Raw genomic sequence first — 26,765 nt, 5'->3', positions numbered from 1 at the left:
AAATTAACAATGTTTGAATTTAATTTTCTTTTCTCATGTATTACCTTGATGTTGTTGTTCTGTTTGTAAATAATGTTAATGCTGATTTGTTGTTGTGGATCCTTTTCCATCTATTTTACCTGTGAATGACAACAGGGAGGTAATTTAAGTTTAGAGACTCCTGCTATGGCTAATATCCCCGAAACTATTTGGAAACTATGTATGCATTTTCATTGGTTTCAAACAAATGAATTTTTATGTTTTTAATTTTGGGATTTGTTCATGAATGGCTTGTTTTTTTCTCTTGCTTTCACGTTTGTTTGTTCAATTCTCCTATTGAAATCTTTAATATTTGAATTTGTTTTTAGATTTTTACCTATTTCAGGTTTTTCTTTTGTTTTCTTTTAATTTAAATTATTATTTGCTAGCTTTTTGTTTTCTTTTTAGTGAAATTTTTCGATGTTTTTTTGTTCTGATTTTTTTCATAATTTTTTGCAATTTTTTTGTTTTTCTTAATTTGTTTTTTGAATTTTACTAATTAAGATTTTTGTGTTTTTCTGTTTTTTTTTTTGTTCAATTTAATTAAATTACTACTTAAAATTAAATATTTGCATAAATTATTTATTTTAAATTTTAAACAGCTTTGGTAGTCGTTTCTGGCATCCAACGTATTGTACAAGGCCAAAATATCGCACGTAACGTCTTTTTTACTATAAAAGTATTTTTGTTTTTTGGTTTGGTTAAAATCGTAATACGTTTCGGTTTCAGTTTCAATTTTGTTGTTGTTGATTGAGGTTGCCGTTCGTTATTGGTTTTGATTTAAGATGTTGTTTTTGATTGTTTTGAAAATTGTTTTGTTTTCATTTTGAAATGCAAAAGAAAATAAAAGCTCAATTTTATTGTAAACCTTGAATTGTTTTTTTATTGTTAATAAATATTTCAATTTTATATATGTAGGAAAATTTGTTACGATAAAAATAAATAAAAACTATCACAAATCTCTTAAACTGTTTCCAATTATACTAAAAAATATTTCATAATTTCAATAAGCTCAAATTTGTAACAACAAAGTTGACTAATTATGTAAATTAGAGAATTATTTTAATGATTTTTTAGAAAATTAACTCAATTAAAAATTGTAAAAATGTTGCATCTGAGATAGTTGATTAAGATATTGTTTGATAAGTTTTATAAATGTATAACATAATGACAATCATGGTTTCAAACTTGCGTCATTCTATTTTATTTATTTTGTCATCAATACCGATTTATGGTGGCATCCTAACACAAATAATGTCTTGTTCTCAGTTTTCCATTATGTTTGATAGAATGTCTAAACAAGAACTATGTAAGTGACAAAGACGTATGGCTACATGTGAAATTATAGTTCTCCCTGCTAACGCCCATCGAAGTCAATTTAATATTCACTGATACCCATTTTGATGTTTTTTTATTTTGAAGGAGCTGATCAAACTTATACTTTAACCAGCGGCTAAGAAGAGGAAATGGCTGATGTCATGATCATGACATTATAGATGTTCTACGCGATATAAATCAGTATCCGACAAAAAGGGGCACATGTGCCCTTAATGAGTGTAACAACAAAACAACGACCATTTAGTCTTCACTCAGAAGTCAACGAAGAAGGTTGTGCCGTCGCTTTTTTCAATGATTTTTAATTTTAGCAATGCGATAACCCACACGATGTTTGTGGAGAGAGCGAAATTTACGCTGTCGATGTCGTATACGTGTGACCGCACATACTTTATCTGTATGGATGCCGATACCTGATATAAATGGCAAATTTGTATAAACATTCCCAAAAGTATATAGAAGTCATCTCTCATATAAGCTTTGTTCATTTACTTTTTAATAGTAAAAGTGGTAAAAGAGAAAACAGTAAAAAATCTCTCATGAACAGTGGCAATGACAAAAAGAAACATAAAAATTCAAATTTCTTTTTTATTTCACAGGTTTTAATTTTGTTTTGTCAGCGTTCACCTTTTTCTTATGTTTTTGTTCTTTTTTTTTTCATTGTCAAATAATCGTGAAAAAATGTCGAAAAATCAGTTCTGCCATTTTTACCTGCAGAAATTTGTCTGGTAGCCTGTGGTAGAAGAGAAAGGGATTTTTGTTTTCTCTCACACTGTTAAAAATAGTTTCCAGTTTTACCAATTTTTGGGGTTATGGAATGCTTTGCAGGTTAAAATGGTAACAAATGGTAACCTCAGATAAGTAAAGTAACATGACTATAATTGAGTGCATACTGATACATATCACCTTAATGATACGGGGCCTATTTTTTATCGCCGACAATTTTATATGGCTAAAATACTCAGGGTGCCACCGTGGTGCAATGGTATGCATACCCGCCTTGCACGCTAAAGGGTGGTTAACGGTGGTAAAATACCCCTCAGTGATGTTGGCGACATTTCCTGGGTATTTTACTACATACAAACAGTCTCTACATTCAAACAGTCTGAAAACACGTACTTCCAGAGGTCTTCACCAAGGAATCCATGGTTGTATTAGCATGAAATACGGTACGGTATCAAGACGTGGCAAACCGAAGAGGAATCATGCGAGAGAGTGAAACACCCTCCTGTCGAAAAGAGAAAGAAATATGGTAAAATATACAGATATCATAATAAGGGAACGGAAGGAGTGATTGTACGGTAGAACCTGAAGAATATTAATGTAGCAGGGTTGATAGATAGACACTCAAGCTGTTCGCATTCATATATGTATACATATATATGTACATATATTACTGTTTTCAGCTATCCCATTAGATAAAGTGTTTGAGTTAGCTATATAATACAATCAAAACGAAAAAATGTGTTAATGTATGAGTGAAACAAGTAAAAATGTATCAGTCGCCTTTGCTGACAGGGATATACCCTCAGCCTATGTGAAGTGAAACTTTCACCTACGGACAGATGGAATGTATTTAGGGTCTTTTGAGAATTTAGTAGCCCTTTTTGGACACTTGAACTTGCCGACAATAATGTGGATTAGGATTAAAGTTCACAAGTGTTGCGAAAGAAGTACTTAAAGGATCTTATATTGGGAGTACGGCCCTATGTTCCAGTCGGAATTAAAACGACTATATATATATTGGGAGTCATATATTTTCGATATACATCGCGCCTTCTAGTTATTTCACTTTTGCACCAGTATGCCAGGAAACATGGAGTTGTCCACGAAAAACATAATAACGCGGTAAACAGGACCACGACGATACATTTGCAAAGGATCTTCGAAGTTAGAACAGAACATAAACTGCACTTAGACACAACTGTTGAACTTTTGTGGAGGATGTACCATTAGGAGTGGACCGATATGGGCCATTTTAAATTTGGACAACATATTAGGACCAAATTTGATGCCCCATTTTTTTTAAATATTGTGGAAAGTACCAGAAGTTGTGAGCCGGTATTGCCCATCTTCGAACTAAAACTGAGTTTGGACAAAATATGACGAAGGCTAAATTTTGAACCAAATCGGTTGATCAGTTCGAGAGCTATCGTGCTCTCCAGCCACTGCATATGGTGCCATAGTGGGTTTTTAACCCCTTTTGGGTTGTTTTTTCAAGAAGCATGGACTTGCCACTAAAAAAACTTTTATCGTCGTAATGGAGGCAGCGAATGTAAGTTCCTTCAACAAAAACCTAAGTGATTCGAGATCAGGTCTTAAGGTGAACTTATCTGAAATTTTGTGTGGGAGGTTCACGAAGGAGTAAACAAATATAGTCCATATTGGAACCTGATCTATATCTATGTACATTAGGATGTGTAAAGTATGGACCAAACACTAACTCCCTACAAGACTTATCGTGAGCACAATTTTTTCGAACATTTTTGAACTTTTGTGGGGGAGGTACCGGAAGGAGTGGACCGATATAACCCATCTTCGAACATTAACTAAGTTTGGACAAAATATTACTAAAGCCCAATTTTGGACCGAATCGGTTGATCCGTTTTAGAGTTATCGTGCGCTCCAGCCAGACAGAGGGACGGACATAGCTAAATCAACTCCAAATTGACTGAAATGGATGTTGGGGTCTAAAACCATTATTTCGATTAGGCACATTTTGCCCGTATGAAAGTGTATATAGATACCCCCGTTAGCATAAATGCCGAGGGTATAAAAAATATATCGAAAGATTTATGGGCCAATCTCCATTGGCGATGAATGCAAGTGCTACCAGATAATTTTCTGACATTATAATTTAAACCCTTATATTTATCATGTAAGGTGCCTTTATTGTCGAAGAACTTTTTCCACTCCGATTCAGGCACCTCTAAAACATGGTTATTGAACGCTTCAACAGCATCTTCTAGCGACGAAAACTGTCGACCACGCATATTTTTCCTGATATGTGGGAATACAAATAAGTCATTGGGTGGTAAGTCTGGGCTGTATGGCGGTGGTGAACAATGCTGTGGTTTGAGCTGATGTAAAGGAGCTCGCATTGTCATGGCTCAAAATGATTTGCTTTATTCGTCTTTCAGGCAAACAAATTGTGGTCTACCACTTAGAATTGGCCGTCCTACGTTGAATGGTCGCTGGATTTGGCTTTTCCATAAAGTCGATTGCTGTTTCGGGTATATCCCGATTCCGAGTATTTTTTACGTTTAACCCACATTTTCTAAGTAATTTTGCCAATTGTTGGTATTCTGAGTAAATAGAAACCCTCTATGCCAAAAAAATTATCAATATAGGTCTACGTTTTGCTATAGCCTTCGTATATAGGTACTCCCTGATTTTGGCTATTTGAGGATCTTGGCCACAGTTTCTAATTAATTAGGCTCTAATTTGTTATCTTAGTTGCCAAGGGTGAAGAACATATTTTGCCAAAAAATGTTCAATGTAGGTCCATGCTTCGGAATTGCCAGAACCAGATCTTTCCAATTTCGGGGGTCTTGGCCACATTTTCCAAACGATTTGGCTGAAATGTTTTTTTTTTTTTTTTCTTTGGAAGTAGACGAAATTGTTCTGCGAACCCAAAACCCTTTTGGAGTTTTGCTTTCCTGATTTAATACCATCTATTCCATTTGGAGTTTTTCACCACACAATCAATATTGGTCCGGAAGGTTGACTTGGTGAATATTGTTATAAAATAAAAAAATTGTCTGGGAACACTAAAACCTTTTTGGGTTTCCAAAAAAATTTGTCATTTTTCTCCACCCAGATAATATCGGTCGGGAACGTGGACTTGGGCGGAACAATTTGGAATTTTTCTCCCCCCAGATAATATTGGTCGGGAACGTGGACTTGGGTGGAACAATTTGGAATTTTCTCCACCCAGATATAATCGGTCGGGAACGTGGACTTGGGTGGAACAGTTATATGGGAACTTTATCATAAAATAAAAAATGGTCTGAGAATTAAAGGCCCTTTGGGGTTTTGCTCTTCTGACCTAATACTATCTATTCCATTTGGAATTTTTCACCTCTCAGATAATATTGGACGGGAACGTTAACTTGAGTGGTACCGTTACATGAGGGCTATTTTTCTACTTCTAAAAAACAGAATACAAGATTTTATCCGAATCGATTGGAAAATGTGGCCAAGACCCTCGACATAGGCCATATTTCCCACCCCCCTGACCATGACCCGCAATTTGTGGTGCAGTGTTATCAGTTCATTTACGCAACGGCTATGTTTTGACGGCGTTCGTCTATGAGAGAACATCGTTCACGATTGAATTCATTAAACCGATTTTTCACAGTGCAATGGGATGGTGCTTCATCGTCATACAAACATTTGTTAAATTTCATTGATCCCCTTTTGCCGTGAGTATCCACGTCGAAGGTTGTGAAAAATGATCGGCCGAAAATGTCTACAAATAATTTCCATTTTTTGGGAAAATTGTTTTTTTTTTTTCATGTCACTATAAACAACGTAACACATGGTCGTACGTCAAACCGTACGGAGTACGTTTATGCTAAAAACAATGGACGCAAACAAACAAAACGATTCCCGTACCAATCACACAGAGTCACAAACTTTTCAGTTGCTCTGAATCATTCCGCTCTCAAAACGATTATTGAAATGTACTTCGGCTATGCTTTGTCGAGTTATTTCATTCACTACCGAAACAAAAAGAATGTTTGGCAAACATTTGATGTGCGAAATGATCAATTCCACATTCAAACACACACATATTTGATTGCATAAGAACCCTATAAGCTAACACCAACATACTTCAACCACCAAACGAATAATTCATTGGATCGTTCATGTGTTTTGAACTTTTTCTTTTTCCCATCTGTTGTTTTGGAATTGAGAAGTTATCGCTATTCGTTTTGTTCGCACTCACGAATGTAAACCAAACTAAGCAAAACAGCGATCTCGGTGAACATGGGTTATGTTCCGTTTTGTATTGTTCCTATAGAAAATACGAAACGAAACCATTGGAAATGTTTCATAAAGTATTTTTACGTACGCTGGCTAAAAATGCCTTTCATTCCAATGGCAATATCAACGTAGTGTTGCCTAGTCCTAATGCTTATCTATTAGGACCGTATCGGCGTCGATTGAACCGCGAGCTATAACAAATATATACAGACATCGAAATAGTTAGACGTATTGAGCTGCAACGATTGCGTTGGCTTCGTCATGTCGTAAGAATGTACAATGTTGCTTCGCTTAAAAAGGCGAATGCACCTGAGTTACAAGACGGTAAACGAATAGCTGGTAGACCAAGACTTCGATGGAAACAATAGGTGAATGATGACATCGAAGACCGTGGTATTCCCCGAGCTGGGAGTATGTTGCAAAGTTAAACAAGGATATATTTTTATAAAATACAGTCCACTTGACACTGATAAACATGTTGTAGTTCGTTTGAATAAAATCAGATAATGCGGGATGTAATCTATACTGCAGACTGATAACCATGTGTAGCGTGTTTGCTTACCACATGTGAGGTAACTAAGTGTGCTTATGACCTCTCCATATGGTTTATGGCAGTAGGGTTCGTACACATGTATGTACTTTACCTCTCTCTTTTACACACTAATCTAAGTTAGGTTAAGTCATATTGTACTATTTAAGTCTTAAGATTACCCATCGAATAGTGGGATCTCAATAATATCTTTTAACGAAGATTTGAAACCATGAATGTCATCGTTACAGAATAATTACTTATTCAACATTTATTCTTGAGAAACACGGAAAATAGACGAACTTTATGGCTATGAGAGGAAATTTATTGTGGTACTTTGTAAGAAAGGAGTTACTTTCTCCCTCAAGAAGAGAAAAAAAGGCATTTTTTACAGCAGGGATAACCAGAGGGCGCTTACTGAGAGCAAATGAGAATATATTTCAAAGTGTTTTACATTAAAAGTTACGCTCGCTTACTCTCAGTAAGCGCCCATTGGCTATTCCTGCTTTTTTCCATATTCCAGTTTCTCAATAAGAAACTTAAACCCTTCGTGAGAAAGAAAGGACATTCCTTCTTGTTTCCTTTACAAAATAAAATACCACTGTTTTATTTCATCTCAAATTAGGAGTTAATGAGCCAAGAGATATAAGATGTAATGAACACAAAGAGAGGCAAGATATAGTAGGTATTTATAAAAATTGTACTTTTTCTCAACAATTACAAAAGAGTTTGCTAAGCAGTTAGTTGTACGTTTTAAGAGCGTACATTATGGTACAAAAAGTACGATGAGCACAAGAAATCAGTTACACACAAAAAAAATACACAGGATAAGAGATCGTTTTATTGAGTTTCTAAAAATACGTTTTATATTTAAATAATTTTTTATTATTACGAAAAAATTAAAAACAATTTTATTTACATTAAATCAAACAAATTTAATAGTTGAAACTCAAAAATTCAAAGAAAAAATTCACAACAACATCAACTGAGATGAGAGAAAAAAAGACTCAGAGAGCCAGGCACTTACCCAGTAGTCAAACGTCGGTTTCGATACTAACGGCCAAAGCATTATTATGCCTATGTGTCTGGATGTTACCACTGCTGGTAACACTGATGGCAGATTGTTTATAGCCATTTTGCAACTGGATTTGTTGCTGTTGCTGCTGTTGCAACTGGTGTTGTTGCTGCTGGTGCTGTTTGTCTGGCGTCGGCGTTTGTTGCAGTTGCTGAGGCGTTGCTGGCAGGGTTGTGGTTATAGCAGACGCCGCCGTATTATTGGCGACGGCAGCGGCGGCGGCGGCAGATGCCGTTGGAGCTATATGAGAATGTTGATGGGTGGCTCCCAAAAATGGAACCATCGAACGACCAGGATGCGTATCAGTCAGTCCCGGCGTTGATTCAACACCATCATCCAAATCCATCATATCTGATGAGGACTCAGACAACGATGATTTCTTTAAATGTTGACCTACTTGGATAACAAGGAGTAACGTGGGGAGGGCGGTTACAATTACAAAGTTGTGATAAAACAATGCGCAAACGAAACGAAAAAGAACAAAAACACAAAAGAGAGTTACAGGATGATGGTATTGATTGATGATTGATGCAGATCATTAATTTGGTGGATCGTGTTGTTGTTGTTTTTGTTGGTATCAGTTTTAGTTTGTTGGTTTAGACCATTTTTGTTGAAATATTTGTTGTTGTTGTTGGTTTTAGGGGAGTAAAAAAAGAAATAAAAAATATAAAATTGAGCAAAAATGTGAACTTGTAACAATCGAAACGAGAAAGCTTTACTTTACTTAGTGGTGTATAGAGTATTATCTTGGCGGAGGGGATTTTCACGGTCTAGGGAAGATGGAGAAGGAGGGAGAGGAAATATCAATGTTAAGGAATATCTAAGGATATCTCAGGTCCTTTGGAATGTTATGATGGCTTCATAGCAAAGTGTGCATGTGGTTGGTTAGTCTCTATGCTACAGGTGTTCGATTTTTTAGTTTGTGTGCCTAACTACTGAGAGCGAGCGAAAAAGAGAGCTATCGGAAAAAGAGATACAACTTTCTCTTTTTGTTTACTGTTACTGGTGTTGTTTTCTTGTGGACATGTTACTTGGATGTGTTTTGTTATAAAAAGGAAAGCATTTGAAAGAGAACAATTTATATATGTATATAGAGAGAAGAGAGAGCGCAAAAAACGGAAAGGTGTTATACAATTAAACTCAGACTTACCTAATGTACCAGGTAAATATGGACAACTAGTAACGTGATTGAAGTTTTGGCTCTGCATCTCCTCTTGATCCGTTTCACGGTGATAGAAATAATTGAAATTACTGACAATAACCGGTACCGGTAGAGCGATTGTCAAGACACCAGCAATGGCACACAGTGATCCCACAATTTTTCCCCAAACTCCGACCGGCCTATATGCATTTGTTTTAGCAACCACAGACAAGTATTTAAAACGCAAGAACATATTTTTCGTAGATTGTGGTTCCAGGTTAACCATGATCGAATTGTTCATTATTTTATTTTGTTTGACATTCGTGTGACATAATTTTTGTTTGCAAATTTTGGGCAGCAATGTTGTGATGGTTGGTGGTGTCGGTGATAAGAGTGGGAAAAACATAATCGAATTTCGGTTAACGGGATTGAACGGTTATTGGTATATTTTTCACAGGCAAAGTTATATTTTGGTAATTGTTATTTTTGTCGTTTGATTTTGATTTTGTTTGGGAATATTTGGACAAATATGATTTGTTTGTTTCGACATTTTGTCATTTTTTGGCGTTATTTTTTTGATTTTATTTTTCGACATGAAGAGAAAGAAGAAAGAGAGTACGTACGATGTATATAAACGAACGAACGATAAAAAAACAAAAAAATGAAAATACAAATATAATATAAATTATGGAGCAAAAATTTTGAAACATTTTCTGTTTTTTTTATTATTTTAATTGAATAATAAGAATAATTATATTTATATAAAATGTGTTAGAAAAAATGTTATGTATTTATGTTTATATATAAAATATATTAGACAATTAATAAATATATTTATATACATATGTTAAGGTATTTATATATGTATATAGAATTAGAAAAATGTAGGAAGAAAATGTTATGTTAAGGAACTCAAAGTAAGTATGAGATTAAATGTTGAGCTTTTTTGGTTTTTAGTAGAAGGTAAAGAGTATTAATTGGACGCAGATCAAGTGGTGTGAGAGCGAAAGCTAGAGAGTAGAAAGCTTATTTTGACAGTTTAGTTTTCCTGAATAAGGTTTTCAATTTTAGGTTCGTGATTTATCCCTAGTACAAAACGAAGAAAGAGAAGAGAGAGTTTATAATCTAATCTCTTCCTGGATATCTATCATCCTAGCCTGAATATATACCTTTATTATTTTATTTTATTTGTAAATATAAACTAGAGAAAATAATAGATTTTTAATAATTTTTAAATGTTCCTAGAAGTTCAAATTCTTTTTTTTTTAATTAACATATTCTTAAATAATCTCAATATATGTTGTACATAATTGTGAGATCAGACAATTATGATGAAACAATATGAAATATTTTTTATGTATGGGGTGGTAGGAAAGCTTCAAATTAATATAATAGTTAAACAATTTTTGTTTTTTTTTTTTGCGGGAGGTACTGGAACTCAACTTTTAGAAAAAGAATGTTAACTATAATTCAAGAATCAGCATGAACCAGCGCAATGGTTGCTTATTCCAGGCAAACAGCCGCAGTGCCTGGATACGAAAAACCTCCACCAAAGAGCGTATGGTTTGATGAAGAGTGTCATGTTACTACTAAAGAATATTCTACCAAAAGAAAAAAACATCAAACTGGTGCCTTCGGTACAAGAACATTCACCTGTAGAGACGTGTATCGGAACCTGGTAACTGCTACAGAAAGCGTACTCAAGATATGGAAAGAACAGTTTTCTAAGCTATTAGTAACAAATCACAGCGCCAATCCCAGATGACGGAATCGAATGTATACGGCTCAGCCATAGTGAGTCTATGAGAGCAATAAATCAACTAAAAATAATAATAAGACAGCAGGAGCCGACGGACTACAAACCGATCTATTCACGACTGTAATTTTTTTGTCGTTACCGACAAAAATCGTTAAAATAAAAACGGGAAATTATGAATGAAAAGCGACAACTTTTTTGGTCGTTAACTTTTCGGAAACATTTCGGTAAATACCGAAATTATTAGCAAATGAAATGAAAGTTATCGATAATTGTCGGTAATTATGTTTATGTTGAGTCCCTGCGTCAGAGATACCAAAATATTCCGCTAACAAATCCAAATGCCGAAAATATAATTAAGTGCATAGTTATAATATAGTGTACGAAGATTTCCTGTGCTTAAAATTTCATTAACGGGTGACGTATGGGATGGAAGATACCAAGGAAGTCCTGACCGGTTTTAACATGGCAAAGCCCAGGATTTATCTTGGTCCCTCTTTCATCTTAAGTGGGCACTGACCTCCCCGTGGTGTCACCTGGGGAACTGCCTTTAACACCCGTTAAAGGTAGTGAGCTAACATGTGCCGCGCGTTCACCCATACGAACGTTAAAAACTTGGGTTTGGGCGTCGGGTTAGTAACAGCCTACTATGAAAAAACGAAAGAAAAGAAATACAAACTCCTCTAAAGTTGACGAACCCCGCAATCTGCACCTGGAATGTTCGCACTCTTTATAAAGAAGGTGCAGTCTTCGCATTGGCAGACGTACTTGAAAAGTACAAGGCCGATATTACTGCCATACAGGAAATACGATGGATTGGGTAAGGCGTCACAACAACACCTAAAGGTGACACTGTATTATAGCTGCCATGATGTAAAGCATGAGTTTGGTTGCGGATTCGTAGTTAGTCGGAGACTAAAACAAGACTTGCTGCAATTCGAATAAAATCTAAATTCTTCAACATTTGCGCTCATGCTCCCACTTAAGAAAAGGACGAACAGACCAAAGATATATTTTACGAGCGCTTAGAAGAAACATATGACCGTTACCCTGCCCATGAGTTTAAAATCATTCTAGGCGATTTTAATGCCAAAATTGGAAAGGAGAATATCTTTGGCCCAACAGTCGGAAAATTCAGTCTCCACAGTGAAACATCTGACAATGGTATGAGGCTGATAGACTTTGCAGCTGCATAAAACATGGTAGTTAGCAGTACCAGATTTAATCATCTCGGTATTCATAAGGGCACCTGGCTATCTCCAGATCAAAGAACAAGTAATCAAATTGATCATGTTGTGATAGATGGAAGACATTCATCCAGCGTGTTGGATGTACGATCGTACGTACCCGTCTAAACGTTGTAAATAAAGCACGAAGAGACACAACGCGGAAGTTGGACATCGATAGGATGCAAACACAACAGATAGCCACAGCATATTCCACTCAACTAGCCCAATTGCTTAACGCGAGCACTCCTTGTCCCGATAACATAACAACACAATGGCAAAATATTGCCCACTCTATGCAAACAGCCGCAAAATCCATACTTGGATTCCAGAGACCTCCACAAAGGAATTCATGGTATGACCAGGAGTGTCGTGCTGCTACCGAGGAGAAAAATGCGGCATATAGAGCTACTTTACAATCAGTAGCAACGCGTAGCGCACGAGGGAGATATCGGGAGAAAAGGAGAGAAGACAAACGTCTTTTCCGCAAAAAAAGAAAGAAATGGAAATGCGGGAGTGTGAAAAAATCGAGATGTACAGGGGCCAGAATGAAGTCCGAAAATTCTACCAAAGAGTGAAACTTCAAACAGATGGCTTTGGTACAGGCACATCCTCCTGTAGAGACCAGCAAGGTAATCTGGTGACAGATACAGATAGCGTGCTCAGGATATGGAAGGAACATTTCTCCAATCTGCTGGTATCCAATAGCAGCGAAGACGACGAAGATACCACAGATCCAATCCCAGAAGATAGTATAGAATGTATACCGCCCGGCCAAGATGAGGTAAAAACAGCAATCAACCACAGATCCAATCCCAGAAGATAGTATAGAATGTATACCGCCCGGCCAAGATGAGGTAAAAACAGCAATCAACCGGCTGAAGAATAATAAAGCAGCAGGAGCCGATGGCTTACCAGCCGAGCTGTTTAAAACCGGAGGCGACGTGCTGATAAGGTGTATGCATCAGCTAGTTAGCACCATCTGGCAGGAAGAACGCGTACCCGACGATTGGAACCTGAGCATCCTATGTCCCGTCCACAAGAAAGGAGATAAGACTGTATGCTCCAACTATATGGGCATAAGTCTTCTACCTATTGCCTATAAGATAGTGTCAGGGATATTGTGCGAACGACTAAAGCCAATGGTCAACGAAATAATTGGACAATACCAATGTGGCTTTAGACCTGGCAAGTCCACCATTGACCAGATATTTACCCTGCGGCAAATCCTAGAGAAGACCCAAGAGATGCAGATCGACACATATCACCTTTTTGTCGATTATAAAGCAGCATTCGACAGTCCCCTCCGATCAAAGGTATTCCATGCAATGTCTGAATTTGGTATCCCCGCAAAGCTCATCCGGCTTTGTAAGATGACTTTAACTGATACTAGGTCCTCAGTTAAAATTGGAAAGAACCTCTCCGAAGAATTTTGTACCAAAATAGGTTTCAGACAAGGAGACAGCCTTTCGTGTGACCTATTCAACATTTTGCTGGAAAAGGTAATACGAAATGCAAATGTCAAAAGAACTTAAAACTTATTTGGAGAAAATGACAATGTTTTTTTTTTAATCCGAATATCTACGCTTCTATAAGGGGTATACAAGAAGGAAAACCTTCCAATGAATGTCGAAATTATCACTTTTCTAACGATGTAAAGTAGATTGTCGTAGGTGGTCAAACAACGAAGAAATCGCAATAGTCGCAAATAAAACCCAAATTTTATTTTTTTCGATTTTAATAAAATCACAGCTTTGGTTGGGAACTTTCCAAGATCAAAGCCTGGCAATGAAAGTAGTAAATCACATTTTTACAATGATGCATGGTAGGTTGGCGTATGTTGCCAAATAACGGAGATATCGGAAATCACGCTACAATTCGCAATTTTGATCGGATCGTCAGGAAATTTTGGAGGGCTAATGGGGGTCCTGAAAGGGAAGAAGACTACTGACTTTGGTGATGGTCAGATAATATTCAGAGGTCGGAATGGGCAAAAAACTTATTTGGAGAAAAATATAACTTTTTTTTCCAAACCGAATATCTCCACTTCTATAAGGGGTATACAAAAAAAAACCTGGTAAAGAAAGAAGAAAATATCTGCTTTACAACGATGTAAAGTAGTCGCTAATCCAACACAGGTTTTCATTTTAGCGATTTTAATTGTAAGGACGAATATCTCAGCTTTGTTTGGGGGCCTTCCAAATACAAAGCCTGACAATGAAAGTAGAAAATAACATCTTTACAATGATGTAACGTTGGTTCGAGTAGGTGGTCAAACAACAGGGTAGTCCCATTATTAAATTTGTTTTGGGAATGTCGCTACAGGTCTCAATTTTGATATGGTCGTAACTAAAATTTAGGGCTAATGGGAGTTCCAAAGGGGAAGGAGACTACTGATTTTGGTGGTGGCCATATAATATTCATGGGTCGGAATGGGCAAAAAACTTATTTGGAGAAAACATCCACTTTTTATTCTTATGCGAATATATCAGCTTCTAGTAGGAGTATTCCAACGGTATAGCCTGTCAATGGAAGAAGAAAATATCACCATTACATTAATGCAAAAAGGTAGGCGAAGGTGGTCAAACAAGGGAGATATCACAATAGTCGGTAAAGCTACCAGTGGCAATTTTGATCGGATCGTCAGAAAATTTTGTTGGCTAATGCGGGTCCCACAGAGGAATGAACATATTGAGTTTAGTGGTAGTCAGATAATATTCCCTAAAAGAAATGTTTACCAGTGGAAATCTTATGTACATGGGTAGTGGTGTCATATAGTCGGTTCCGTCTCGACTATAGCCTTTGCTCACTTGTTTATTGAGATATTTGTTAAATTTTTATTTTTTTGAAATTATTTTGGTATAAATGCGGTTTGGTAATTTTGAAGATTTTAGCCACATTCAAATAGCTGAAATTTGGCATTTAGTCTTCGTTGGGGGTATAAAATAATTCGACAGATAATAGTCTGTATAGGTCAATGTTTTTATATAGCCCAAATAGGGCGGTACCTCCCGATTTTGTTAATTTTGAAGGTTTTAGCCACCAACTGAAAGAGCTGAAATTTGGCATTTATTCATCGTTGCACAGTGGATGCGCCCAACGACAAAAATCAAAAAAAATATGATATCGTTTTAAAAATTTCAAAATGCAAATCGCTTCAAAACATTCGACATTTTTCGAAACTCAACTTATTTTTTCCATTTTTGGCGGTTCTTAAGGAGAAAAAGCATCACAAACATGACTAATTTTGAAGAAAAAATTGTATTCAAAAATTAAAAAAAAAAAATTGGTTATATTCTAAGCGAATTTATGAAACAAAGGACTATCATTAACGCCTTAACTTAAGTTGAATCATTTAGTAAAATGACTTAACTTAATTTTTATAGTTGTGAAAATTCTTCTAAATTGCAAAGGTTGTCATATATTTTGGTTATTATATCGGTCAAAATGAAAATATTTAATATAGATGTATGGATTTCCTTAAAGTTTAAGTTACTTTCCAAAAATTCGCAAGAATGGGCACTAGTACCAAATTGAAGCCTAGCGCTTGTTGATTTCAAAACTGTATAGACTTTTTGCGGAAATTTGCTGTTTTGGCAGTTATGACCATAAGTTTAACTCCCTTTTTTAGTTGCTGAATTTATATTTTTTGGAATATTTTTAAGTAATTTTACTATCCTTTCTTACATTTAGTGTAATGAAAACTCGCGAAAGAAAAAAAATTGGGGGTATTCACTTTAACAAGTAACTTATTTTATTTTTGGGACACCCTAATATTGGACCACGTTAATAAGTGGAGAATTTTTCCCGTACTGAGAACCAAAAATACATTATTACAAGTTATTCTGAAGACAAATGTGGTTAAATCTTATAAAGTACCAAGGAAAGGATGGTAAACCTATATGGAGGCTGTGGTCAAAAGTGGACCGATATGACATTTCTATATAAGATGGTGTTCTGAAGTCTGAGTTCATTATAAGTATATATTCGCTTAGAATATTTGCTTGACATCTGCCTAAATAAATCGATATAAACATCATATAGGGCGTATACCAAATAAAGGACCAATACTGACAACTTTTCGGAGGGAGGTTGGCTATGCAGTGCCGGATTACAGCAAATTCGGTTGAAAAATATTTTGGTAACAGTAAAATACTTCAATTCAGAAAGATTCATTACATGGCAACCACGCGAAATTTTGGGCCAAAATTTTACTTAGGGTGTTTTTAGGCCACTATGACACATTGAGAACAATTTCAGTTCGATATAATATTTAGAAGTATTTTTGTCACACCTTCCCATGTTAGTGCCACCACTGTGCGTTGGGGGCATAAAATATTCCACATTTTGATATAGCCGCCATTGAACTGTACCGCTTGAGTTTCGACATGTTTTAGATTTTAGCCACTATCCAACCGAAATGGCTTAAATCTGATTTGAATATAGGTACATTATTTAAAAATAATAATACCGTTGAAATTTTTGATGTTGCCTGGCCGTGGAATCGAACCCACGACCTTTAGTGTGCAAGACGGGCGTGCGTACCATTGCACCACGGTGGCACTACAATTTTACAACTAAACAAGTAAAAGCGGCGTTAAGTTCGGCCAGGCCGAACTTATTATACCCTCCACCACAAATTGTATTGAAATAAAATGGAAAAAATTAGTTTTCTTTCGTTTATGAAGAAGGCTAAATACCAAATTTCATCAACTTCGTCGAAACAATGTGGCTAACTTTTAAAATACCGAAATTCGGGAGGTACCGTTCCATGGGGACTATATCAAATCGTCGATCTATAACTATAAATTTCTGGCGGAAAGTTTTTAGAATCAAAGAAGACTAATTACCAATTTTCCGATATTTCGGTAAAACCTACAAAATATCGAAAATCAAGAGGTGCGCTTCTTTTGGAGATATAGGAACCCCCGGACCTATACTGATAATTTTCTTCTGGAATATTTGTTAACCCCATAGAAGATATTGCCGTCACAACCCTCAAAATACCGAAAATCTAGAGGTACCGTTCTATGGGGGCTATATACCGACAAATTTCTGGGAGAAAGTTTTGTACCCCCAACGAAGACTAAGACCAAATTTCGGCCATTTCGGTATGATAATGAGGCTAAAACCTTCAAAATACCGAAAATCGGGTGGTACCGTTCTATGGGGGCTATATCAAAACGTGGACCGATATAGCCCTTTTACAATACCAAACATCCTAGAAGTAATAGAAACTTCTATACCAAATTACAAACCTCTATCTTAAAAATTACGAGCTTTATCTTGATTTCAACAGACGGACAGACAGACATAGTTATATCGACTTAGAATTTTACCCTAATCAAGAATATATATACTTTACAGGGTCTCCGATGAATATTTCGATGTGTAGCAAACGGAATGACAAATTTAATTATACCCTCCATCGTAACCATTCTAAAATACATCTATTTTAAATGTACCGTTATTGAGTTCCGACGGATTAATTAGAATTATTACATATGCGGTTAAGTATAGTCAACCGTCTACTTTAATACTGTATTAATGTTTTGCAGTTTCTTTCAAGTCCATTTTTTGACTTTTGACGCGCTAGATCGGTATTTTGTCCACCGTGCGTCGAATGGCTGGCATTTGATATGCCGCCCCAGTCTAGATTCCTTCGCAAGAGGAGTAAACGATAAAAACCTTTTTTTCTGGAAAAAGACTTTCATAGCCTGACAGTTGCTGACATATTTGCTGAGCTTGTTAATGATGAAGTCCCCAAAAGGAAAATATGGCATTAGTTTTGCATATTTGAACAACAAAGTTTTAAAGGTAACTAATAGCTGGTCTTACGCATACAGCACTAAAGTAGGGCCAAATTGTTAACTTGAAAAAATTCATTGCATTATCATTTGCCATAAAAGAGAAAAATTCCTGAAATTTATAAAGATTTTATTGGATCGTAATAATGGAATAATACATTATTATTTTTTACGAGTTTTCAAAAATAAAGCTTTGAATTCATTAACAAAAATTGAAAAAAAAATAATAGTAAAAGTTTTATGTAACAGCGCCCACAATGTGTATGGATGGGCCTGATGGACTGTATAACTGATTTCTTTGCTCAATGGAGATTGTATTTCATATGGGGAAAATTAACATTAAACCTACCTATGCTATTTTTAAATTCTATTCAATAATCAGTAACCCAGCAAAAACTTTCATTAGAACAAAAGGTTAATATAATTTTAATTTTTATTTTATTCAAATATTTACTTACCTCGAAAAAATATTTTTTTTATTTTATATACGCGTTTTTAATAGTTGATAGTGTAGATTATTATTGTCAATATTATTTTGTAAAAAAAATGTTATATATGTTATTATTTAAAAAACATGAAAGCTCAATTTCTTTATCTAAGCAAAAATCGTATAAAGTGTGTAACAGAAGCGAATTGAACGGAATCGTATATATTTATATATGAAAACTAATTGAAAGCTTTGTTAAAGCTCATTGTATTGAAAATATATGTTTTTATATTTATTTTAATAATAATAAAAAAACTTTTATAAAAATGCATATCGTTATAAGGCAATTAACTTTTATATTGTCTTGTATTGAATTGGTAGGTACTTACCAAGTTTTTGCTGGGTAAAAAAATATGTATTAATTATTGTTCTTCTGTGAAGTGTTATTTTCTCTTCAGAAAAATCTTTTGAAGATATATATATAATTCCACAGGGTCTTAAAAACAAAAAAATCTATATTTGTGAAACTTTTTAAGTTAAAAATATTAAATATTAATATTTATTAATATTGAATATTTAAGCAATATCTTCCTTGAACCTGTTCAAAGTGGGAGTGGATGTTTTTGAGGTCTTCCATCCCAAATATAGTTAAATACATTTATTTTTGAATATTCCTGAATTGTAGAGTATTTAAATACTGCAGACAAAATGACAAAATAACTTTTTTAATATCATTGTTCCTATCAAATGAAAATTATCAGATATGTTATGGATTTTTTTTTTGAAAGGGGGAATTTTTTCTCAACAAAATATCCTATAAATCCCTACAATCATATCCCACATTGTAACATTGCCGAAGACTGCAATCGAATTCCCCGGTACCGCAAGCATTTTGTTATTGTCTTATTGTATCGTAGCTAGAATTTTCAGCATCCATTATCCAAACTTTCCCGTAATGGGTTTGGCTCCGGGAAACATCAAAATCAAAAAAATATATATTTTGGCAGAAAAAAAATTTGGTATATTTCGTACATATGAAAATGGTAATGATGTAGATTTAAGCTCTTTATGGCATTGGTCCACCTGAAGATGCTTGTAAGAAATTTCTAGCGATACATCGAGCGACAAATAACAGTGTTAAATGCGGGCTATGCGGAAAAGAAGTGCAATGTTTTTTGTATTAAATTACAAAGTTGTGGACTATGTGGACTTAACTGTTTGAAAAAGGTAACTTAATGCACCACCGAAAAGGCTGGCGAAAAAGGGCGTTTGTTATAATTTTATTTACTAACTAATTTTAAATTATCAAAAAATATGTAAGAAATATTTTTAAGTCTTGAATTGTGGAGTTAAGTTTAATCACTTGAAAAAGGGCCAGGACATCATGTTGTTATCCAGTTGAAGTAATTAATATGACTTCAGAAAATCGTAACACTTCCTCTTTTTAATCGTTCGCATGCATTTTTTCACGATGTTATATGAATTTTATTAATATTTAATTAAACTTCTTTGTTTGGCATTTTGTCTCTCTTTTTTGCCATTGAAATTTAAATTTTATGCCAGGAAATATTTGCCACTTTTTGTTCAAATATCTTCCCAGTTTGTCTTCGTTTTTACTTTATATGCTGGTAGTACTTGCTTTCTGGAAGTCTAAAAGGAAAAACTTCAATCTTCATTCCTTATATTGTGTAGATTTTTCGGTTCAATACCGAAAGCGACATAATGTTGTTATACTGCCAATTAAAAAATAGAACACTTGTTCATTTGAAATATATATAAAGTAAAGTTGATGCAAATAAATTGAATAAATATTATTTAAAAAATATATTATCATAAGAAGCAAAATATCATCAATTCCGTTGATATATACGGTTGGCAGATTTTTGTTGATAAGAAGCATTATAAATATACCATTATAATAATGCCGATCATTTGGATTATTTATTTATTTCTGGATTATATAAATATGTATGTTTTAAGCAATGAAAGCCTTTAGGGGGCGGAGAATATCAGCAAGTGCAGAAAAAATACCTAAACAATTCACTTTCCTTTAACCAATATAAAAATTAACCTATACATATAATCTAATTGGAAACAAAGTGTAATGCCATTGATTTAAGTCAACCACTGAACTCTAGAAATTAAACACCTCGCAAAAGAAATCATTCCTACAAAAATTCTTCACATAGATACATTTTTTACGTAGTTAACCATAAGCGCTCAGCTTTGAAGAAGAAAAAACTATTACTTACAGGAAGATGACCCAACAAAAATTTGACCCAACAACTTCCAAGGAAAATGTTCGATGCCAAAGATGCCATTCAATCATGGGTGGAAGTGATCTAGCATGTCATCTTTTTAGCATCTTCATCGATGATTTTTATATGAGCGTGGACCCCAAAAGATGCTATTCATATTTGGATCCAAAGCACGTCATTTTGACCAACGCTTCACCAATGCTTTGACATGTCATTTCCACCAATGATTTGGCATGTCATTTTCACCAACCCTTTGAAATGACATTTTCATTACGACGAGAGTTTTAACAACGTTGGTTGTGACTTCGAGTCTCCGACAACATCAAGCCTATTGTAAATAATTAATCTTATATATTTAGAAAAATGTGTATAAATAAAAACACAAAATTTATCTCTTTTGGATCAATGGAATGGGTTCAAATGCTGATAAAAAGATCGGATCTTTCACGACTTCCTTTGCATGGGTTCAAATGCTGATGAAAAGATCGGATCTTTCACGACTTCACCAATGTAAAAGATGCCATGAAATCACGTCATCGCATGGAACAACTTCCTTCGAATTTTGCTGGGTCATTTCAAAACAATGTAAACTAGTAAACCAGTGTGCTGAAAAGTAATGGATTGGCCTTTACAAAGTAGTAAGTAAACATATGTGTGTCAGACTATAAAAGGGAAAGTTGTTAATATTGTTATTTAATATATATGTATTTTACATGGCAACGGTGGGTGTGTGTACGACAACAAGTCCTAGAGTTGTGAGTTCAATGCACACCGTTGGAAACAATGTAGCAAAAATAAGAAAAGTCGTAGATGTACATAAACGTATAAATATCCCCTATTGTTCGTAAGCTTGGCGCAGTCTGTAGTGGGGACCGCTACAAATCAGAAGTTTGCGTCTTATTTTGGGAGTCATATCTTTCCCATAGTTATCGCGCCCACTAGCTTGGACAAAATATGATGAAGACCAAATTATTAAATGATTCGAGAGTAGCTCTTAAAGCGAACTTATGCGAAATTTTGTGTGAAAGGTACCCGAAGGAGTGGACAAATATAGTCCATATTCAAACCTGATATACATGTGGTAGATATATTAGGATGTGTAAGGTATGGACCAAATCGGTCACTCCCTTCAAGAGTTATCGTGTCCACAATTTTCCGAACATTGTTGAACTTTCGTGGGGGAGGTATCTGAAGGAGTGGACGGATACGGCTTATCATCGAACATAAACCAAGTTTGGACAAAATATTACGAAGGCGAAATTTTTGACCAAATTGGCAGATCCGTTCGAGGATAGGGTTTTTTTGCACTTTTCTGGTTATTTTCTCAAGAAGTGTGGACTTGCCCCTGATAAATATTTTATCGTCGTATGGGCGGCGGTGAATACAAGTTGTCACAACAAAGATCAAAGCGATTCGTGAGCTCGTCCTAAATTGAACTTTTCTGAAATTTTGTGTGGGAGGTACACGAAGGATTGTATCGATTAACTCCATATTGGAACCTCTTCGAAGTCTGGTAAAAATTTCACGATGTACAAAGTATGGACAAAATCGGTTACTCCCTTCAAGAGTTATCGTGCACACAAAATTTCCGAACTTTTGTGGAACTTTAACTAAGTTTGGATAAAATATTACGAAAGTCAAGTTTTGGGCCAAAACGGTTGATCCGTTCAGGAGTTATCGTGCGCTCCAACCAGCCAGACGGACATGACTAAATCAACTCCAAAATTGTCTGAAACGGATTTCGTCCAAATATACTTGGGATCTAAAATATTATTTCCGTATGAAAGTGTATATACCCTCGTTAGCATAAATGCTGAGGGTATAACAAGCTTTAAAAATAGAACATATCTTTTTTTCTTTGAATATTTTGCCTATTAGGCGAAGATTATTTTTTATTAATTTTTAATTAATTTCTCGTTAGAGATGAGCTTACTGACCAAGATGCTTTTTGAAAAAGGAAAGCCGACGATACGAACCCACACAACCACCACTGTGTGACATGACATGTTTCGCCTTTGGTTTAGGAAGGCTCCTCAGACACATCGATTGTGGGGCGGCTTCGCTATCATATATCTTTTTTCCTCTTTCAAATGCAATTTGTTTTTTTTACAAAATTGAATTTTTTGTTCAAATCTTTGTATGGCTTTCGTGACAAACGCTTAGCGTCGTAGCTTTTGAAAGTTATGAGTTTTCCTTTTTCAAAGAGCATCGTGGTCAGTAAGCTCGTCTCTAACGGGAAATTAATTAAGAACGTATCTTTTTCAGTACATTTTCGACCTTGGACATACTCGTAGAATATGAAGTAGGACGAAAAAGAGATGGCACGTGAATTGACGTTCTGAAAGTTTATGTCGCGACGAAACCTGAATAAGGAAGTAATCGTATTAAGACCAATTAAATATGGTCAAGAAGATTGAAATAACCGATGAGATTGAAAGCCCAGATATTAAATGGATCATGTTGTGATAGATAGAATACACTTTTCCAGTGTGTAAGATGTCCGGTTAATTTGAGGAGCCAGCATCGATTCCAACCATTTAGTTGTCGCAGCAAAAGTGCACGGGGCGTAGCTGGATTTCGACACAAACTGTAGGCACACCCACAGACTGGAATACGGCACTTTTTGTGTCGATATTATGGAAGCTGCAAAATCCAGGCTTGGGAACCAAAAACCATCACCTAAATTCCATGGTACAATCAGATGTAGCATAAGGTTACTGAAGAGAGAAACGTGGCGTACAGTGCTACACGAAGCGACAAGAAAAATATCCGAAGAAGACTACCAGTGTATTTTTAGAGAAAAAAGAAAAAAAAAACGGGAAATGTATTTTATAAAAGAAAATACCGAAAAGAAATTATAGTGCGAGAACAGGATCCAAAATCAAGTCCTAGTGTTAAACACCAAACTGAAGGTTATGATGCAAGGGCACTCTCCTGCAAAGATGACGAGGGGAATCGGGTAACTGTTACAGATAGTGTATTGAGGACCTGAAAAAAACATACAAGTATTTTTAAGCTTATGTCATCAAACCCTAAAACCAATCGCGAACGACGGTGGTATACATTCATCACATAGTCAAAGTGAGGTCATATCAAAAATAAATCAAAAGAAGTACAATAAGGACTTCTAGCTTAATTATTTAAAATCGGTGGCGATATCCTGATGAAAAGTATACATAAGTTGATTGGCGAATGTTGCTGGAGGAACGCAGACATAACGATTGAAACCTTAGTCAGCTATGACCCGTACACAGGAAAGAAAAATCTTATAGAGAAATAAGTATTCTATTCATCACATATACTGTGAGGTCGAACGTATTGTGTAAGCGGCTAACAATCAGGTCATAGCAATGCTGCATAGAACAAATCCACTATAGATAAAATCTTCACTCTTCGCCAAATCCTAGAGAAGATCTGTGAAGACAATTGTTGACGATTCCTGCAAAACTGATACGATTATGCGGGATAACATTATAATTGTTCACAAACCTGGCCGACGGAACAAGGGAGACTTCTCTCATATCAATGAGTGCACACCGATTCATATTAGATCAATGATATGGGACGTACTTTTTATCGCCGAGTCCAAACGGCGTGTCTTAATACACAACTTCTAGAGAAGTTTTACATGGCCAAAATATTCAGGAAATGTCGACAATATTACTGAGGGGTATTTTGCCACCGCTGAAAATTGTATGTTGTCTGGCAGAGGAATCAAACTCATGACTTTCAGTGTGCAAGGCGGGTGTAAATACCATTGCACCACGGTGGCAACCGCGAGATAACATTAACTAAAACAAAATCATAAGTTAAAGTAGAAAAGAATCTCTCCGAGCTTTTTAATACCAAACGAAGTCTCAAAAGTTGACTGTATATCGTGTAATCTAGTCTACATCTCGCTGCAAAAGGTTATACGAGATGGAAATGTAAAGGGCGATCCATTTCGTGGTTCCCAACTTTGTCGCCGAGATCACTAGCTTCAATTTCTGGCATCAAATAGTCGGTTATCATGGCACGATAACGGTCGCCATTGACGGTCAGTTTTCCACCGGGATTATTTTTGATGAAATATAAACCGATTTTTCCATTGGCCCACAAATCACACTAAACCGTTGCACAGTGAATGCTGCCATTGGTCAACATTAAAAAATGAAAGTCCTATTTTTGGTACCAAATGTGTTCATATCTACTCCTAACAAGTTAAATTTCTCTAAAATTATTGTAATAATTATTGTTGACCTTTGGACTTTTACTATCTTCTTTTTAGTTTTGTTTGGCTCGAGGTCATGTGAAAAAATAAAATTCTAAATTCTCTAAAATAAATTTGTTATGGATTATTTCTTGCTGTACTCTTTGAGAATATCATCAAAAAAGAGAAAATTAGGCGAAAGTAAAATATTAATATCAAACTTAATGAAGTCTATATTGACCAAACATAATTCGAATATTGAAAAACAATGTATTAACTTAATTTTTATGCAGTTTTGTGTTTGTTAATTTTTTGGATTCATTATTGAATACGTGTGTTGACTGAAGAACTTTTGTAAAGCAATTTCTTCAGAACAATTAAATTTCATGTAAAGTTTTTAGTTATGTTCCCCTCTATCCCCCTAACAATTTTTTTAAAGAGCAGTAGCAGTCTAAAGATTCTGTTTTCAAAATATCAGATGTATCTTTCCGCATCTTTGGAGCTTGTTCCCAAAATACTAAGGATACTTTTCAGGGTGTTTTTGTAATTTTTCTAAATGTGCAGGTGACACATCTCATATAACTGCGGCTCAGTTATATGAAAGATACGTCAAAATGTGGTCCTCAATGTAAAATGTCGAAAATTCAGCGATTTGGATTGATTATTACGGCTAAAACCTTAAAAATACCGAATATTGGGCGGTACCGATTTATGGGGACAACATCAAAGGGTGTACCTACATGAATCGACAATTTTCTGGAGTTAGTCTGCCTCCAGGAAAGATTAAGTGGCATTTCGGGTATTACGAATTAATAATAATTTATATAAAACTTTCAAAATTCCGAAAATTGGGCGGCACCATTATATGGGGAGCCTACCAAAACGTGGAACGAATTCAATTTTTTTTGCAAGAAGGTTTTCTAACACTAGTGAGTTGGCTAAATTTTGAAAGATGTGGTCAAGACCCCCAAAATGCCAGAAATCAGGGGGTACCGTTCTATGGGGGCTATACCTAATGTTGGACCTATGTTGATTTTTTTTTGATTTTTTATTTGTGTTGCTAAACCTATCTTTACTGAAATTTTCGTATTGATATCTGCACAGGAAGTTTTTTTGGTCGCTCTTCCCATACAAGTTCGACCACAGTGCGTTGTTTTTCTGAATGAAGTGACAGCTCTTGAATCTGTTGCTCTTTGCTAACGTGAATTTTCTTTATAAAGTTGGAAGATTTGTAACCGCTGTTCAGGCCTTTTAATGACGAATTGCCAAGCAAAGCAGAAAAAATTATGACGGCATGACACGACTCAAATCTGTCAAAAAGGCTATTGAAAAAATGTCTTTGCTTGGATCACCAGTTATATACAAAAATAATAAAAATAGCTGGTTATACAATAGAGAAATAATGTTAAGTAGTTGACATTGACATAACAGGTCGATCAAAGAGAGTCGCAGCACCCACCTTTGGAAAAAATTTCAAAAGAGTCTGAAGAAGTATTTCGGGCATTAAAGAGCGATAAGATCAAGTTTATGGTATCAACACGTAAGACGTCCAGTAGACAGATACTACTTTGATTAGTCCAAAATAAGCATTTTAGAAACAAAGACAACTCTCATGAAACAACAACCATATGACGGTACACATCCCAAGAGAATGCCTACACTCCGATGGAAAGATCAAGTTGAAGATAATATTTCACAGAAAGAAGGTGATACAATAATATCAACTGATGTCTTCATTTGCTGTCAAAACGTATTTTTAATCAAAAATAAATAAAAAATATTTCGCTTCAATAAAGAATATCTGTGTACAACATCTTTATTTAAGATTCGCGAAGAATATTTTAACGTCTCCTTCTACCTTTCGCGCAAAAAATTTTGACAGCAAATGAAGACTACGGCCTGAATTCGCCTTTGAATCTTCTTAAATTCGACTTGTATCTCACAACATGGTATCCAAAATTGGACAAGTAAAGTATGATATTGTTACGTTTAGTAGTCTATTCCTAGTTCGGAAT

At 35.3% G+C, this 26,765-nt stretch overlaps 1 protein-coding gene across 3 annotated transcripts in view; it reads right to left on the bottom strand.

Annotated features, from left to right (window-relative positions):
- Nucleotides 1-231: 231 nt before the first annotated feature.
- Sh (Potassium voltage-gated channel protein Shaker) overlaps nt 232-26,765 on the bottom strand; it is a 756,962-nt gene continuing 730,428 nt past the window's right edge. The window contains exons 10-12 of one of the 3 annotated variants that reach the window (XM_073977152.1): nt 9,097-9,287; nt 7,899-8,339; nt 232-689 (exon numbers count right to left, since the gene is read on the bottom strand). In XM_073977152.1, coding sequence (XP_073833253.1) covers nt 7,906-8,339; nt 9,097-9,287 — 625 coding nt within the window. In that variant the 3' untranslated portion in view covers nt 232-689; nt 7,899-7,905. Of the gene's footprint in view, nt 690-7,898; nt 8,343-9,096; nt 9,288-26,765 lie in introns of all 3 variants that reach the window. The other 2 variants (XM_073977151.1, XM_073977150.1) reach the window with 2 other exon arrangements.

This window comes from Musca autumnalis, unplaced genomic scaffold (genome assembly GCF_047663935.1).
Source record: "Musca autumnalis isolate F117 unplaced genomic scaffold, ASM4766393v1 scaffold_3, whole genome shotgun sequence".
NCBI lineage: Eukaryota > Metazoa > Arthropoda > Insecta > Diptera > Muscidae > Musca > Musca autumnalis.
Note: the sequence above shows the minus strand (reverse complement) of the source record. Positions and strands in the feature narration are given on the sequence as shown.